Source organism: Aedes aegypti, chromosome 2 (assembly GCF_002204515.2).
Source record: "Aedes aegypti strain LVP_AGWG chromosome 2, AaegL5.0 Primary Assembly, whole genome shotgun sequence".
Taxonomy (NCBI): domain Eukaryota; kingdom Metazoa; phylum Arthropoda; class Insecta; order Diptera; family Culicidae; genus Aedes; species Aedes aegypti.
In genome coordinates, this window is record NC_035108.1 from 110,858,829 (window position 1) to 110,877,738 (window position 18,910).

Below are 18,910 nucleotides of genomic sequence, written 5' to 3' on the forward strand. Positions count from 1 at the left end.
CAATGATTTCGGAATTTTAAAAAGCAGTTTTTTCGTTCAATATCAAGAAAATTTACAGGAAAATGTGTTAACTGTATTCTGTTTTTCCATCGAAACACAGTGAACATATTTTCATCGAATATTTTTTAGTTTTGAACAGAGAAACTGCTTTTTAAGTTTTGATGATGACGATGATTACGATGACGGAGCGTTGATCGTTAATGTATCGGGGCGGGGGATGTATACACGAGCCTATCGATCGCAAGGTCCTTGGTTCGATTCCAGGTTGCCGCGAAAACTATTTTTGTTTTCAAATTTCGGTTTCATGAATTTCAACCCGATTCCTTGTGGCGAATTTTCATAAGGGGTTCCTATCAGTGTCGTAAAAATTCAGCCGAATGATACCCGATCAGTGCGAAAACGAACAAAAACAAACTCCGCTAGCAAGAAGCCAATCTGACTTCGAGTGCGAATGCGACGAGAAAGAGAGTGGGTGCAACACACGCACACATTCAGTTTCACCCACTGTTGGTGTCATTTCAAAATTCAGTTTCACCTAGAGGCACTGAAATTGAAAATTGAATATAAAAAATTACAAATGAATTTTATATTACTGGTGTAAGAAAACGGAAATGTGATGCCTCCAGTTGATGAATAAGGATTGTCTTTTAATAAAAAAATACAACTTTTGCAATTTGCGGATGTTTTGTGGGGTATTCTGACGGAAATGATTTTTTTCACTAGTGAAATTGAATTTGAATGTCAGTAGTGGATGAGAATTAGTGTAGCAAAAGTAATTGAAAAACTGAATGCACGTTCTACCAGATTCGTGCATGTATTGTCAAACAAACATTCACACAAAGAAGAATTCAACGATGACGGAGCCTACTGAGGATCGGCGTTGTTGACTGTATCTTGAAATATGCAGACACTGGTTCCTATGTTTATCGATAGTCCATTTGCCTGAGTGTATCGTGGAAATTTTTGTCACCTTTATTCATGAAAGAGAGGATCGACGAAGAGAAATCGATCATGCGACTTACGCCCTTATTCTAGCACATGCTTGATTTACAAATGTTGTCGTGATGTTACGGCTCATCTTCTTCTTCTTGGCATCACCGTCCTCACTGGGACAGAGCCCGTTTCTCAGCTTATTGTTCTTATGAGCACTTGCACAATTATTAACTGATAGCTTTCTTCGCCAAAGTTGCTATTTTTGCATTCGTATTGACTGTTTAACGATAAACTTGCGACGATCGACGCGCCACCATATTTCATACAACGGAGGCTATTAGAACTAACTTGGAGGTGATGATTTGGAGGTTATTTGGCAAGTTGGAGGTTAAAATCACCTCCAAACACTAGCGATTTTGCGATGGGATGTTGACGTTTGATCACGAATATCGTGTGGCAGCTACGATTATACTCTATGCCCAGGGAAGTGAAGAAAATTTCCATTACGAAAAGATCCTGGACCGACCGGGATTCGAAATCAGACACCTTCAACATGTTACGGCTCATACAAACTTTAAAAAATATTACAAAAAATGTTACGCGAGGTGGGTGGGTGTCAAAAATAGCTATCTTTGGCGTTATGAAATTTGTGAACAAACTCAAAGCTCTTTTTCTGATCGCAGTACGCAGTTGAAAAGTAATGTTAGTTAAGAGTGCGCATCGTACCTTCGTGCTATGCGTACACGAATTCTCTCTGCTCTTGGAAGTTTTCTTAAAAACTACCTAAAGCAATAAAACAGTACTTTTCAGTGCTACATAAACAGTACATTTCATTGCTAAAATTAAAAACTTTTTTGTACTATTTTTTCTACTATTGATCCCTTTACGATCCTTGTTTGAACCAGTGCCTTCGATTTTTCGTTGGACCCGTTGGCGAAAGCTAGCGGTGGTAATCCTTCTTGGACACCGTCTTGGGAAAAAACCTCTCGAAGGTTACGTCTTCTTTCATTTACAGCGGGGATTCGCTGGTTGGAACACGACTGCCTTCCTGCCTGCCTAACGAATCCGACCCGTTAGTTGGAACGACTGACAGCTGGTGAAAATGCTCCACACTAACGCATCTGAAGAGCAAATCGTCACGAAACGCACATATTAGACTGGCCCAGCTCAGTATGGGAGAAAAATAAAGTTGTATAATTCCATTGTATAAGATTATTTCTTAGGATTAGGGGAAGACTTCCTGAAAATTTCAGCTCATTTGGTCGTTCCATGAGCTGGCGCAATTGAATTGAAGTTAATATGGGATTTACAGCTCACACATATGGGAAACAGCACATCATCCCCTGTTTGGGTCAGGAAAATTGTTGATCGCGTTCAATTGAACCCAGAATGTCAAAAACACCACTTGATACCATAGCGAACAATATTGTAGAAGGATGTATGATGTTTAAAATTGACAAGGGGGTGGTCACTCTACGCACTTCATTCGGCACAGCTGTGCCTTCAAAGCGCCAAGGTGCGCCAGGCGCACCAAACGTGCTATAATACTATATGCCATAAAATTCAATGAACTGAAATTATGGAAAACCATCTCAGCAAGCGACAAATGTAATTTTTTTTTCTTGTCTGCCTCTCGTTCAACAAATTTTAATCTGTATTTTGCATCACCTTTTCTAGGATGCGTTAATATCAATGCGTAAAATTTACGGGAAAGCCAAGTCATGTAGGTATATGTAAGACTTCGATGTTAAGGCTTAGGAAACAGCCCACACGAGTTCCCAAGACAACACGAGAACTGCGATACGGAGCGCCAACTCTTATTTACGGGGGCGTGTTGGGCGTACTATCAATCTTGGAGGGCGATAAGAAAGGAGATTCCATGAAGATGTTGGTCATGTTTGGAAATTCGTTGTTGTATGAGTATTTGAACACGATACAATTTTGGGATCAGTGAATGAAAAAAAAATCTGAACCAGATACTATGTTAAAAGGGAGGGTATTGACATTCACGGTCAGCACATTCGGGTCTTTAATATTGGAGGCTGCATAACCTTCAGAAATTAGCTGTTCTGTGAAGATTAGAACAAACATTAAAACTTTTTGTCTCAACTATTCTTTGTTTATCAGCTTGAGTAAGTTGTGGCTTTTATATATTTTATATTTCCCCATTTTCCCAAACATTTTTTCATCCATTTTCTTGCGTTTGGAATTCGCCTTCAATTGATTACAAGGTCACAGTATTTTTTGTATCTTCTAATACTTTTTATGCACTATTCCATCCCTCAGTTCGATTCTGGGCTCAGCTAGTTTGGTGCCACTCTTTAACTGAAATAAAAAAAAATGTAAATATAAATTCAACATATCAAACCGTGTTAGCAGGTTCCTTTTGAAGCCGTAGCCAACATGAATATTTCCTGAAATCCGTTTCTGACACATACCAAACAACTCAGAAAAATCAATGATTGCTGAGATGAAAATTTCTGTTCACTGTGAATTTTATAGCAACCCACTATAAAAAAAATGTGCCAGCCAGTGCGCCGAAATGTGCCATGGACCTGTGCACGAGTTCACGAATTTGACGTTTGAGCGGTGCCGAATTCACTTGTTGCCATGGTCACGTAAATAACACGGCACCGCTCAAACGTCAGATAGTGAACTCGTGCATCGGTCTATAGCTGCGCAAGGCACACTGCGTAGAGTGACCACCCCCTTGAAAATTGATAAAGTTGGTGTTTTAACTATCTGAAGTAGATTTGCAATTATGCTTGGTGTTTCTTCAACATAGCTGGGTGGTAGCCACTAAGCGCATCATAGCCACCTATGACGCTAGGCCAGTTGCGGTACAAGGTGCATGCATATATGTGATTGTACGAGAGTGCTGATCTAAGCCTAACTTTCAACTACTGAAAGGGTAATTAAAATGAGCTTAAAACCAGATACAACCTTCTGCAACTATGTTCATTAGGGTATCAACTAGTGAATTTGTCATTCTGGGCTCAATTGATCGCGATTTTCTAGTTTATGGAACGAAACAGTGGCATAGGGTCAATTTTCAATATATTTGAAACAAATATTCCATACAAACTTCGAATTGAATGCGCCAGCTGGGGGAGCAACCAAATGAGTTGAAATTTTGAGAGAGCTTTTTTCTTACCCTAAAGCTCATATCTGAGGGGTGCCCCGTTGAGTTTTTCAACTTTTTTGTTTAAGGGCCAGTCTACGCACATATATTATGTATCCGGTAGAAATCAAGACCAACATTTATTTATAATTATTTTGTTCTCGGGCACCGTGCATCGCAGCTAATATTTGAATAGTGCGCTGTGTTAATAAAAATCGTAAGAATGCAGCGCCACACTAAAAAACTTATTTCAAAATGCGGCGAGTTGAGGCGCGTCGCGAGTCTCACTGGCGCGATCCGGTTTGGTGGCGGTGCGACAATACATACGCATTTATTCTATATATACAGACTTCAATGCGACGTTACTCAGACGTCAAAGTCAGTTTGACACTTTCTGTTGACATTTGAGTGCTTTTTAGTTGGAATATTTTCCAACCAGCGAACATCTAACCATCTAGTCATTCCATATAGCGGACTCCCAACGAGCGAATCCCCACTGTATTAACTAAACATGGTGTCAACAACTTACAAAAGGAAGGGTGAATCTCTGAATTCACAACTTCCTTCCAAAAAAGTGGGATTTAAAACTGCCACTAAACGTGGCGAAAATGGAGGAAAGGACGCTTCCCTGGAATGCAAACTTTCTTCCAAGGGTGAAATGAATAATTGTATCGAAATGAGCAATCAGTTTGATGCTCTAGACAAATTTTCCGAACACCAAATCGAAGCAGCTTCTAGCCCAAACTCTTTGATTCAAGTGAGGAAGCAAAGAGTGCCGCCTATCGTGGTCAGTTGTTCCAAATTTGGGGGATTTAGGCAGGAGATCTTGAACTCCATTAGAAGAATCAAGGTTTCCTTCCAAATCGCAAAGAAAGTAGACTGTCGCGTTTTGCCGGAAACTCTTAAAGATCGCGAACATCTTCTCAAACATCTTGAAGAGAAGAAGCACAATTTTTTTACTTATGACGACAAAACTGAACGTTTGTTCAAAGTAGTCTTGAAAGGTCTCTCGAGTGACTATAAATCACCTGAAGAGATCAAAAATGGAATAAATGATTTACTTGGATTTTCCCCAGTCCAAGTAATCATTATGAAAAAGAGAACCCAATCTTGCATTTTTCGGAAAGGGCTTTCTCAAGAATATTATTTAGTTCACTTTAACAAAAAAAGAACTAAATAATATCAAAGCTTTAGAAAAAGCAAAACTTTTGTTTGATGTCCGTGTGACATGGAAACATTTCCAGAAACCTGGAGGAAATTACCAGAACCCCACTCAGTGCCGTCGGTGCCAAAAGTGGGGTCATGGTACAGAAAATTGTCGCATGGATGCTAAATGCTTAGCTAACGGCTTAGCTTGCATGTTAGCAATCATTTTGTCGGTCAGACAATACTCCACAGAAATCTTCCCTTCTTCCTTCATTTGCCGGACGAAATGGTATTTCGTGTCGATGTGTTTCGACCTGTTGTTGATTATCTTAGATACCAACTGTTGCATACAAGATTGGTTGTCCTTATGGATTTGAATCGGTTCCATCACGTTTAAAGCAAAATCTGTTAGCAATCGGACGATCCACTGCACTTCTTGGCAAAAACAGCGAGCGCCACAAATTCCGCTTCGGTGCTGCTCAACGCAACACACGTTTGCTTCCGGGATGTCCAGTGGATTGGTCCACCACTAAACGTCACCAGGAATCCGGAATTCGACTTCCGGATTTTAGCATCACCGGCCCAGCCAGAGTCGAAGTAAACTTCCATTTCTAATCGTCCTGGTCCCAGTACAAGCTCGTGGTCTTGGATGTGCTTGAGGTAACGGAGGATCCGTTTTGCCTCTATCCAATCCGCCTGTGACGGGCTGCTTACCGATCGCCCAAGCATCGAAACGTTGACCGTGATGTCCAGTCGGGTGTTCACTGCCACGTACAACAAACCACCAATCAAACTTGCGTAATGGTAATTGTTCGGCAATTTCTCAGTCTCCTCCTTTTGCTGCAGGTGACCAGGGTCCAAAGGAATCTTTGACGCTTTGGCTTCAGTCAACCCAAACCACTCCAGAAACTTCTGGATGTAGACTTGGTGGTTCAGAGAAAACTGCTTCTCGGTCGCACTTGGTTGCCCAAGAAATGCCGAATGTCTTCCAACGCTGTCACCGTGAAACTACGGCTTGAAACTGTCATCAATTCGGCGTGCTTCTCCTCGGTGAGACAAGCGATGACCATGCCATCCATATATACCACCAGATAGGTGAACTGCTTGCCTCGTCGCCGAACGTACAAACACGGATCGTTAGCTGATAGCGTGAACCCTAGCTGCTTCAACACGCCATCCAGCTTCCGGTTTCATACGTGTCCAGCTTGCTTGAGACCGTGCAGACTCTTCTGTAACAAACATACGGCGCCTCCACCGCCCACTTCGTAGCCAGGCGATTGCCGCATGTAAATCGTTTCATCCAGATCACCGTGGAGGTAGGCTGTCTTGACGTCCGCATGTTTTACCATCATGCTCTTCGCACTGGCGACTATAACCAACGTGCCAAACATTGCCTGCCGCATCACGGGGGCAAACACCTCGTCGAAACCCGTGCCAAACTTTTGGGAACAACCATGCGCAACCAATCGAGCCTTGTACTGCACAACGTTGCCATTCTCGTCGAATTTGCGCTTGAAAATCCACTTGCTGCCGACTAGCTTGAGATCAGCGGGCAGGTTTGCCAGCTTTCAGGTACCGTACATCTTCAACGACTTGATCTCATCATCCATTGCAGCACGCCTTTGCGCTGCCTCTGGACCGTTGATTGCTTCAGAGAAACTTCTCGATTCCGCCACAAACTTGCGCGCCATGTCGGTGGTCTCCCGGAAGCGAACTGGCAGCTGTCCTTTCGTGCGAATCTTCGTTCTCAACGTCGTCTTCCATCTCCACGAAACGTATCAGCCGTGATGATGACTACTTTCTTTGTTGCTTGATCGATGAAGCGGAACGCCAACTTACTTCGCTTCTCTTTGGGAATGTGGACGAACGCAGTGCACCCGAAAATGTGCAATCATCCGTAATTCGGCTTCTTAACTGCAAATGAACGAGCATGTTCACCGCTTCCGCCCAGAACTCGTAGCCCATCTTCACGTCGATCATCATGCATCGAGCCATCTCAACGATTGATCGATATTTCCTCTCCGCGACTCCGTTTTGCTCCGGTGTATACCCAGCCATGTACTGGAGAGCGATTCCATTTTCACGTTAGAACCGCCCCAAACGCTTCTCGATTTGTATTTGCCTCCCTGGTCGGAACGAATAACGGTCGGACATCTTCCAAAACGATTATTGACCATACTCACGTAATCTTCTATTACATCCGCAGCTTCCGATTTCCTTTTAATACACCACGGTGTACCGGCTGTGGTCGTCGATTATCGTGAGAAACCGCCCGGCGACACGGTGTTCATTGGTCCACAGATGTCCAGTAGTGTGGGACAAAATTTAGATTCTCGCTCCAGTCCACTTTTTGGATTGCATTTTGGTCCCATACCAACTGTGCAAAATTTCAGCTCGATCGGAGAAACTATATTTTAGCGTCAGCCGTTCAAAGTTTGTATGGGATTTACTATGGGAAAACATACTTTTGCAAAGAAAAAACGCCAGAGGTCGCCCATTAATCTTTATAAAAATTCTGAACACGGACCTCGATAGGGCTTTTACGATGAAGAATGTTGCCGAAGACCGCGAAACAATCCGACATTTGTGAAAAAAGTTATTGAATAACAACCCATTGGCAAGGCGACGTTGATTAACACGTAAAGGAATAACAATAATAACAAAATCGGGCCAAATTTCCGAATAGTCCATGCTTAATAACTTTTTTTACAAGCATCGGATTGCTTTGCGGTCTTCGGCAATGTTGTTCAAAGGTTTTTATTCAATAACTTTTTTCACAAATGTCGGATTGTTTCGCGGTCTTCGGCAACATTCTTCATCGTAAAAAGCCCTATCGAGGTCCGTGTTCAGAATTTTTATAGAGATCAATCGGCGACCTCTGGCGATTTTTCTTTGCAAAAGTAAGTTTTTTCATAGTAAATCCCATACAAACTTTGAATGGCTGGCGCTAAAATATAGGGAAAGTGTACCAGTTATGGCCATAGTGGTTCCCTATTTGGCCATACGTGAAATTTCGCTAACTTTCACATTTTAAATCTTTTTGAATATTTAAACATCAAGATATATCTCAACGCTTACAACTACAACACACAAAATCTTTCAATGTGTGAAAACATTCAAGTAATCCCGTATGGCGAAATAGGGAACCACTATGTCCATAACTGGTACACCTACCCTACTTGTTTTTAATTATGAATCGTGGTTTGCGGCTAACCAGCCGAGTGGAAGTTTAACAACTACCGAAAAGCTAAACATTACATATAATTTGCAATTGGATTAGATGGACAAATTGATGTGAAGATTTGCGAAAAAGTTACACGTCTTCTCAGTGAGAATCGAACTCACGACTCCCCGATCACTAGTTGGGGCGCGTTAACCACTACGCCATGAGAGGACTCATGAACGCAGAAGTTAACCTGAATTCGATTTCAGCTCAATAATCACGTGGTCCTTTTTCGCAAAGTGCACCTCTTTCGGAAGAATTAGATGCCCATCCAAACACAACGCTTTCTATATATATCCAACGCCTAGCCCGAGAGCGCAAGACCCATTGGAAGCCCACACAATAGATACCTCAGCCAGCGCAGTTGCTGGCTAGTGTAGTGTGCTATTCCTATACCTAAAAAACAATGCGCTCTCGGGCTAGGCATTGGATATATATAGAAAGCGTTGTGTTTGGATGGGCATCTAATTCTTCCGAAAGAGGTGCACTTTGCGAAAAAAGACCACGTGATTATTGAGCTGAAATCGAATTCAGCTTAACTTCTGCGTTCATGAGTCCTCTCATGGCGTAGTGGTAACGCGCCCCAACTAGAGATCGGGGAGTCGTGAGTTCGATTCTCACTGAGAAGACGTGTAACTTTTTCGCAAATCTTCACATCAATTTGTCCATCTAATCCAATTGCAAATTATATGTAATGTTTAGCTTTTCGGTAGTTGCTAAAATATAGTTTCTCCGATCGAGCTTAAATTTTGCACAGTTGTCATGGGACCAAAATTCAATCCAAAAAGTGGACTGGAGCGAGAATCTAAATCTTTCATATAACCGTGTCCCAGGCTAATGTCCAGCATTCGCGAGACTCGCAAACAGCTCCTCCATGTGGAAAAGATAATCCTCCATGTCCCCGTCGTCGGCGTACTCAGCTTTGCACAGTTTTTTTCAAATACGACACGTGGGTGCACATTGTCATTTTCTGGTGATGTTATCGCAACGCTTCCCTGGTCTCCGCAGTCATGCAGCTCCGGATCAGTGGGCGTAGGCTGTCGTCGACGAGCAAAACGATGGTGGCCTTGGTACTTTGGCGTCTCTTGCCTGCCACGTATCCGTCAGAGGTTTTGGGGCGGCCTCCGCAACGTGTTTTCACAGGTTTTCGCGCATCAACAGCATCTCCACATGAATTGCCAGCATTCGTAGCCTCCGCTCTTCAATTTCTCCAGGACAAACTTGCTTCCATCCATAAGGCCTATTTGCTACTGACAAGAAAAGGAATCGCCTATCTCGATGCGTGGAAAATTTCTCCCAAGAAATGGTCAAGAAAATCACTTTTTTCTGATCGCAGTACGCAGTTGAGAAGAAATGTCACTTCAAAGGGGGCTCTCTGTAGGAAATTTCTTGACCCTTTCAGTCAAGGAATTTCTTTACTTTTCTTGAGCGAAACAGCATACTTAGCTATACCGAGAACGTGAAAAAATCGTGACTATGGGGTGATTTTTTTTCTTTTCGAATACTCTCTCGAACTTTCTACTAAATGACCCATGGGATGTGGCCGTAGGTCGGACCGAAAGCAATAAAACAACTGGTTGGCTTGACGGTCAAATGAGAATTTTAGAGCAGTAACCCTTGAACTGCCAAGCAAGCCATGATTCTTATACTAATAATGACAACTAGAAAATATATTCATTCTTTGTTCAACCTCCAAACTAAGCAGTTGTTCTTACAACACATCATATTTTGGCGACGAGGATGGGATCAAAATATGTTGTGTAGTAAGAACAACTGCTTAGTTTGGAGGTTGAACAAAGAATGAATATATTTTCTAGTTGTCATTATTAGTACAGTGGGATTCCGTTTTTGGCAACAAAGTCGAAATTTTCAGTTGCCAAAAACGGAACCGTGCCAAAATAGGAACCCATTTTTTTTAATTTTATTTTCCGATTATTGATTTTAAAAACATCTTGAGAATGTTATTACAATATCCTTATGAAGCCATATGAAATCCAGACTTCGAACCGTATACTTCGAAGCTGATTCCTGTAGGATTGGACTATGCTATGAATCTATAGCCCCGTAATGTTAATTGTAATGTACGATCTATATACTTTAAATCGCATAACTGTCTAGTATTTTTTTATAAGATTAATGTACACTATTTATACTAATGGGCTATGTGAAATTAATAATCGCATAAGTGACCGTTATTCAAGAACTGGATATTTCCTTCAAACTTTGTACGGATACAAATGAAAACAATAAAATCTAATATTGTATTCTTTAAGTATTTGAAAAATATTTAAAAATCATTTTAAATTTAAGGCCACCATTCAATTTGAAAAAAAAAAATCGGGTGGTTAAAAATGACTCCTATAACTTATTTCTCTGACAAAGTAAAATATCTCATGACGAAGAATTGAATGCAGTCAAAAGGGCTAACAAAAACAACTCCAACAAGATCTTTAGTTGTGCTTTAAAAGCTGAGCTCAATATTATAACCTAAGGAAATTTACATGACGCGGAAGCATATTACTAGGAATCCACATACTCACCTGTAATTCTCAGGATATCGCTTAGTATTTGACGTCTTAAGATTCCACGCTGCAATATTGCTGAAAATGTTGAAGTCTCATAAAAAAAATTTCAAAAGTTTATTATTCTCATACTACCACAAATACTCTCCAAACTTCACTGGAAGCCTTTTAAAAAAGACCAAGATTTTGCCTGGAATACGTAAATTACCAAAAGAAATCTACAATATCCCGTTTGGAATTCATAGGACGCCTTAGAAATTTCAAGAGTTTATTAGTAATCGCCAGATTTCGCACAGCATTTCCAAGAACCAATTACACATTCTCAGGATCCCACAAGAAACCCCCTTAGTGTTCATTAGGAATCTCCGGACATCCTCCAGAATTCGTTGAAATTTTTTCGATGTCCCCTAAAAACCATGAATTCCCTGAGAATTCTCCAGGCTATAGCTAGGAAACACAAAGACGCATCTAAAGAACATTTTGATAAATTTATGGGAGTATTTTTGATAAAAAAAATTTGTATATAATGTAGGGTCATAAAAAAACCTACGTCTTACAGAATATGTAATACAATAAATTGCGTTAGTGAACTGCCTAATTACTAAAGCAATTTATTATATGAAATTCTTTAAAAGTTAAAATACACGACTTCAAGCTTTATTTGCTTCTGTTACTGCTGTGTGTTTTTACAAACGCAATCCATGTAATTCCAAAAAATTAGAACAGCGAGCTTAAAAATTGTGACAAAATTGATTGAAACTCTGTGTGAGTCATACACTTTTTGTTGCTCTTGTGCATTTTTAAAACGAGCAGTTTCCAAATCTTAAGAAAAGTGGTTATTATCAAGTGACTGACATACTCAAGTCGGCTGGTTACACAGTATGAATGCCTGAAAAAGTAGGTTGGTCTCTAGTTGAGATACTGGTGGAGAATAATGAAAGCATGAAACGTTGCGAATACATGACCAATGACCATTCCGACGTAAATAAGCGCGTACGTGAGCCCGTAGTAGTTGGGGGGATTTGGGAATATCGAAAACGATGGAGCTCTGGAACGTAGTCGGTGTGTAGCTAACCTGCTGTTTATATGACTTAAGCAAAAGACACGATAATACGTACAAAAAGTAACATATTTTAGTGGGATTCAAAAATGTTGCCAAAAACGGATCCTTTTTGTTGCCAAAATCGGGGGATGCCAAAAACGGAGCATGCCAAAAATGGAGCATGCCAAAAACGGAATCCCACTGTATAAGAATCATGGCTTGCTTGGCAGTTCAAGGGTTACTGCTCTAACATCTCCCTCCTCAGAAAAGCTCATAATATTCAAAATGAGAAGGGAGCCAACGTTATCTGTCTGAAGGTCCTCGGAAGGGTAGTGAACGTTTTCTGGACGGAACTGGATCTGTGGTGGTTTGATTTATCTGTGATGGTCCAGGTACAGCATCTTCCATTGGATTCTGTATCACGTCTTCAGGAAACGTACCAGCTCTTGGGGATCCGGGATCAGGAACGGGATTGTCCACAAGAATAGGGAGATTTTCGATGTTTTCGACTTGATTAAGTTGACCTGGACAGTTGAACTCTTCTAGCAAGATTTCCAAAGGCAAAGGCTGTTCTGCTGTAGGTTGATGTTCACCGTCCGGTGTGCGTCTTCGCAACTGGTTCACATGGGATCTGATTAAACCTCGACGTCTTTTGTCTTCGAGGAGAATGTTGTACACCACGCTACCCTTCTTTTCGATAACGGTTCCTTGCGCCCAATATCGTTCGTTTCGAATATGAATTTCAGCGAATACTGCGTCTCCAGCTTCGAAAGACCGGTGTTTAGCGCCGTGCTTCTTATTGAATTTCATGTTTTGTACTTCATTGATGTGAGATGGCTCTGGAACCGATGGCTTCATCAAATCTAGAACGGAGCGGGGTTTCCTTCCCAGTAAAACTTCAGCTGGCGATTTGTTGTCCGGCAAAGACGGATTCGGGGTGCAACGATAGGTTTGAAGGAAAATCTGCAAAGTGTCTTCAACATCTTCTCCGCCTATCTTCAAAAGAGCTCTCTTCAACGTATCCACAAACCTTTCGGCTTGACCATTAGACTGTGGATGAAAGGGAGGAGTCTTCACATGATCGATTCCGAAATCTCGACAAAACTTTGCAAAGGCTTCCGAACTGAATTATGTGCCATTGTCCGTCACAATTGTTAGTGGACATCTGAATCGAGACACACACTCCTTAAGCTTCTTAATCGTCGTTGTTGCGGTGAAATTGTTGGTCGCAAACATCTCAGGCCACTTTGAATGCGCGTCCACGATGACAAGGAAAAATTTTCCCCGTACTGGTCCAGCATAATCCACGTGAAGACGAGACCATGGCGTGGATGGAATCGGACACGACGAAAGCGTTGTTTTCACAGGAGCTTTTGATGCCGAAGCGCAACTTCCGCATTTTCGAACAAAGTCTTCAATATCTGCATCAATGTTCGGCCAGTACACGTAACTCCTAGCAAGGGATTTCATTCTCTGCATACCAGGATGACCAACGTGTAACTGCTTGAGGACAGGTGACTGCAATGACTGCGGAACGACAATTCGGTCCATGAACATCAGGCATCCGTCTGCTTCACAGAATGATTCACGTCTTTTGTAGAACGATGATACTGCATCCGGAAGTTTCACAGAAGGCCAGTTTTCACGTACTTGTTTGAGAATCGTCTGGAGAATTTTGTCTTTTCTTGTTTTTTGCACTATCATTGGATTTGTCACCGGAAGAGCTGATAAAACTTCGGATTGAATGTTACGGATATCTTCCTCGATTTGTAGACTTGCGATCACGTAATCTTCATCGGGCTTGGAATGTTCTCCAATCAAACGAGAAAGGACATCGACATATCCAAAACTTTCAGTCTTCTTGAATTCGATCTTGAAATTGTATTGTAGCAGTGTGAGCGCCCACCGCTGCAATCTGTTTGCTGTATGAATAGGAATCCCTTTCTTCGAACCAAATATACCAAGGAGTGGTTTGTGATCGGTCTGCAGGGTGAAACGTCTTCCAAATATCATACGGTGGAACTTGGTACAGGCAAAAATCAGAGCTAGTCCTTCTTTTTCTCCTTGAGCGTAATTTCGTTCAGCATCCGTCAACGTGCGAGAAGCGTGACAAACAGCTTTCACAGAACCATCCGGGAAACGGTGAAGTAGGACTGCTCCTATGCCATGCTGTGATGCATCCGCTGCTACTATCATCTCCAAATTCGGATTGTAATGGGTCAATAGCAGGTCCGATTGCAAAACGTTCTTGAATTGCTCAAAAGACTTCTGGCAGGCTGGGCTCCAGTTCCACTTCACGTCCTTTTTCAGCAAGGCATCCAACGGTTGACGGAGATCGTGTATGGTTCGTACAAACTTACCATAATAGTTAATCGCTCCAAGGAACGAACGTAGCGTCTGTACATCGTGTGGAGCTGGCATGTTGACGATGGCCTTGATTTTCTGCTTTCTTCGGAGACTTCGACTTGCAAATAAGCATCCGAAAGATCGATTTGCGAAAATATCTTCTTTCCAGCCAATTTTGCGAATATGTCTTGAGGCAACGGCAACGGATGGTGATTCGACTCCAATCTCTCGTTCAATCCGGTCGAATAATCTGCACAGATCCTCACTTTGCCGTTTGGTTTCCGAACTGCTACAATTGGGGCGGCCCACTCGGAGTATGTCACAGGAGATATGATTCCCAGTGCTTGAAGTCGATTCAGTTCATCTTCAATCTTCTCAGTGGATGCATATGGAACTGGGCGTTTTTGACGATAGACTGGTCTGTTTCCTGGCTTGACCGTCAGCGATACTTGTTTCTTCGTGCACAGTCCGAGACTTTCGTTGAACACGTTGCTGTACTTCGCTTTCAAACTATCGACCAGACCAACAGCGTTTGGATGAAGCTTCATGGATACTTGGTTGCACACTGCGTTGAACGGTACATCCCAAAGTCCAAAAAGTTCGATCCACTCAGCTCCAAATAGATTGAGATCGTCTGCCTTCGATACGAAACATCTTCCCTGCTTGGACATGCCATTCAATGTGATTGAGCACGTTAACTCCAGAATGAGACCCATATCGTCACCGGAAGCATTCACCACGTTGATAGATGGTTGTTTTCCGGTTGGGCAGCCCAATTGCTGGTAGACTTCATGGGAAATTACGCTGATGTCCGCTGCATTCTGACTGGGCTTCCGTTGAGTTCAACCATAGTGAAATTCCGATTAGCTGCAATACTGACCTGATTTATGGAATAAATTCCGTGGGCTTTTGCTGATTGATTCTTCGAACTTCGATTCTTCTTTGTTCAACCTCCAAACTAAGCAGTTGTTCTTATTACACAACAGAGAACTAACACAATTTATTGCGATTCAATATTACATTTAAAAAGTCATGGCATGACGCGGTTTTCAGTCGCATCAATTTCAACATGTACACTGAGGCAAATGGAATCGAATATCGAAATACATAGAAACCCTTATGAAAATTCAGCACAAGAAATCGGGTTGAAATTCATAAACTTGCCTTATGAAACCAGAACAAAAAATGTTTACGTGGCAACCTGGAGACGAACCAAGAACTTTGCGATCGATGGGCCCGTGCGTACACCACGTGCCTTTTCACGCTTTGATGTGGAGTGATGCAAAAACGATACATAAAGCGTTCGTATTGCAATAATCGTTCCACCTTTCATAAGGCAAAATGTATGAATTTCGATAGTCCAGTTCGCTGCGAGTAGCCATGCTGAAGGTGTCTAGGTTCGAATCCCGGTCGGTCCAGGATCTTTTCGTAAAGAAAATTTCCTTGAGTTCTCTGGGCATAGAGTATCATCCTATCTGCCACACGATATACGAATGCGAAAATGGCAACTTTGGCAACGAAAGCTCTCAGTTAATAACTGTGGAAGTGCTCATAAGAACACTATGCTAAGTGCTCATAAGAACACCTCGACAGGAATACTTCAACCATTTTTTATCTCAAAAATGGTATAACCGACAGGATTGCGTTAAATAAACATGAAAAAAAAATTCTAAATACCAAATCTAGCTCATCTCGGACTTCACGGGGGACTTTTAGTGGATTTCAGCAAGTGTTCAATAAAGTCGAATCATTGTTCGACTTTAATACCACCAAGAGATGTTTCGCCGAAGGTTTTTATCATTTTTTTGACGAACAGAGAGTTTAGTTTAAGTTCTATATCTTGATAAATATTTTATTGTTTTCGTTATGTTTTTGTTTTCTGATTGTTTTATACATATTTTAGACATCATTGGAACTACAATTTGCCTGTTGATTTGAAATACATACACATACATATATAAAAAAATAAAATTCACTTTACATTTCAATTGACGAATAAATGTGAGGTTAAATTATGCAAAATCTATTTTGAAAACACTCTATAATAAAATCAAAATCAAAAACCATGTATTTTGAAAACTCAAAAATGACGTTTGCTAGACAACTTTTATTGTGATGAAAATATAGGATATATGATTTTCATTGGAATATTGACAAAATTTCAATCATATAGGCGACAGCAAGTCAGAATTAAAGCCAAATCTTCCGAAACATGACCCATGTTTTCAAAAGATAATAGATCTATCAAGTATGACTTAAATCAAAAAATCTTTTGAGTATAATTTTATTTCATACGCCGCCGCCGGTAAAATAAGGCTTCGGCGCTTGCCTCTAATTTCACTTACTTGTAATATCTGCTCGACGTCAGGTAATGTTTTTAACAGCGTAAAGAACTTCATTTCCGCACAGCCAAACTCCACGATCTTAAATGAGCAACATTTAGTAAGATTTTAATAGAAAAATAAAACCCATAATTCACAAACCTTTTTGAACGAACTCTTCCAAAAGTCGAGTTCCAGCAAACGGAGCACGATCAGGTATCTCTGCTCGTAAACCGGTGGCTCAAAACGGATCTTCTTCTCCTCGTCATAGTAACAGCTTTGGTCGAAATTATACGTCAACCGAATCCGGTCCATTCTGGGATCACTGAACACTAAAACACTGTAATATATTTAATATACTGTAAAATATATTAAAACATTCGCGGTAGTTTAAAAAATCACAATCTGAAACTGCGACACGAAAAATCGGAATTTGAGAGAGATGCACATGTAAACAATAACAAAGTTGAGGCGGGATTTAATTGAGCGCACAGTGGGCCTGAACAACGAAAAGGCTTTTTTATACACGATATGTGGACTTCGAATAGAGATAGAAAACTATAGAGGACGAATGCCGCTAGTGTTCCCTTTGTTCTCGTCCAGAAACATGTTGGGTACATAAGTGTCAAACTGCATACATTTTCACGTTGACATTTATAGCCCCGCCTATCTCCGTCAGCAAAAGATGTTCCGACAGCGACGCCAGCGACATTATTTTTCTATGGTTTATTACTTCTATTGGACTTCGGTTATGTCGACATCTTTCGGTCACGTTAAAAAACTTCTCAAAATTGCTCAAAAGCTGACACGCAAAAATATTATAATTCAAAAAATATTCTGCACGCTTAGATCAGATTACCCATAAATGGGTAATTCATCTACCCATTTATAGGTTTTACACTTAAAACGCATAATTTGGGTAAAATTTAGCAATAAAAGTTGGTAAAATTTAACCATATTATAAGTTAAGTCGATTCACCCAAATATGGGTAGTGTTTTTACCCATATTTGGATGAAAAATCAAAAATTATTGACAATCATGTTGCGTCGATCACAAGTAATTGGGTCATAAAATGATTAATGAAATCTTGTTTTTATTTGATAAAACAAGTGAAAATGTTTAAAAAAAACTCTTTGACGAATTAGCCATTTCTTTTATTCCAGAGATTCTGAATCTGACTGCACCAGTTCCAAATTCTGCGACGGTGAACGACATGGATTACAGTGAAATCAGTGCCACGCAGGGCTGCCATATATACAGATTTACCTGTATTACACAGATATTTTTATTCTGACACAGATTCAATTTGTATGGAACACAGATTTTCTTTCAACAATTTTTGTATGGACACAGATTTTTTTGTATGGGACACAGATTTTCTAACCTGGTGGATACAGATTTTCTATCAAATCATCTGGCAGCTCTGGTGCCACGCTTAAAGGAAGTTTGAGCCGATTCCGAATGAATGCTAGCGCACCCGCATAAACTAGAACCGTACTGGTACAATTTACCAAACTATCCATAACCACTAAAGACAATATCTAACCCGTTTCCTGTAACATCCAAAATAACAATAAACCGACACTACCGCAAACGACTTTTACAGTTCGGTAAATGGTAAATGGGCAAATAACAATGTGGGGAATAGGCGGTTAAGTTATGTAACCATTCAAAAACGACGATTTTCTCGAACAAAATTTGTCGTGGATGGTTTGCCAAAGGGTGGGTAAACCATCCATTTTTTGCCAAATCTAATGTTGGGCAAACAGTTGAGAAATTGTTAAACCATATTTATTTATTGAAATCAAATAATGTATGTGTAATTGTTGGCTTATGGTACTTTATGGTATTTTAAACGTAAGCTGAACTGTTCTATTACATTTATACCATTTAAAAAAGAACCGGGATATTTCTTAGAAGAGGCAATGAAACAAGGAAATAAGTGTGGAAAAACTTAGTTTTAATTAAAACCTATGGAATCAAGATTGATCACGAATAACTTGTTATCACTTTATAATCAATTTTTTTTGTTTGAAATGAGTTCAACCCACACGCACTACTTGTTTCATTATTCGCTATTGAAAATGATCAACTAGAATTGTAGAACTAAAACTATTATTATTCATAATTTAATCACTAGCATTTAAATGTAGGAGCTCGGGACACTGGTTTGATAAGTTGCAATCCAAGCTGCGCGGCATCATCATCATTCCGTCCCGGTTCTTCCGCTTATCACCGTTTCGACCGAAGCAAAA

General features: G+C 40.7%; 1 protein-coding gene and 1 non-coding gene across 3 annotated transcripts in view; both read right to left on the minus strand.

The window, feature by feature from the left end:
• The window catches only part of LOC5572757, a 60,202-nt gene extending 43,057 nt beyond the window's left edge, over positions 1-17,145 (minus strand). The window contains exons 1-3 of one of the 2 annotated variants that reach the window (XM_021841939.1): positions 17,057-17,145; positions 16,817-16,994; positions 16,679-16,756 (exon numbers count right to left, since the gene is read on the minus strand). In XM_021841939.1, the coding sequence (XP_021697631.1) occupies positions 16,679-16,756; positions 16,817-16,969 (231 nt within the window). In that variant the 5' untranslated portion in view covers positions 16,970-16,994; positions 17,057-17,145. Of the gene's footprint in view, positions 1-16,678; positions 16,757-16,816 lie in introns of both variants that reach the window. The other variant, XM_021841938.1, reaches the window with a different exon arrangement.
• Positions 8,521-8,594, minus strand: Trnat-agu. The gene has a single exon. It is a non-coding gene; the product is annotated as a tRNA-Thr (tRNA).
• Positions 17,146-18,910: the final 1,765 nt, after the last annotated feature.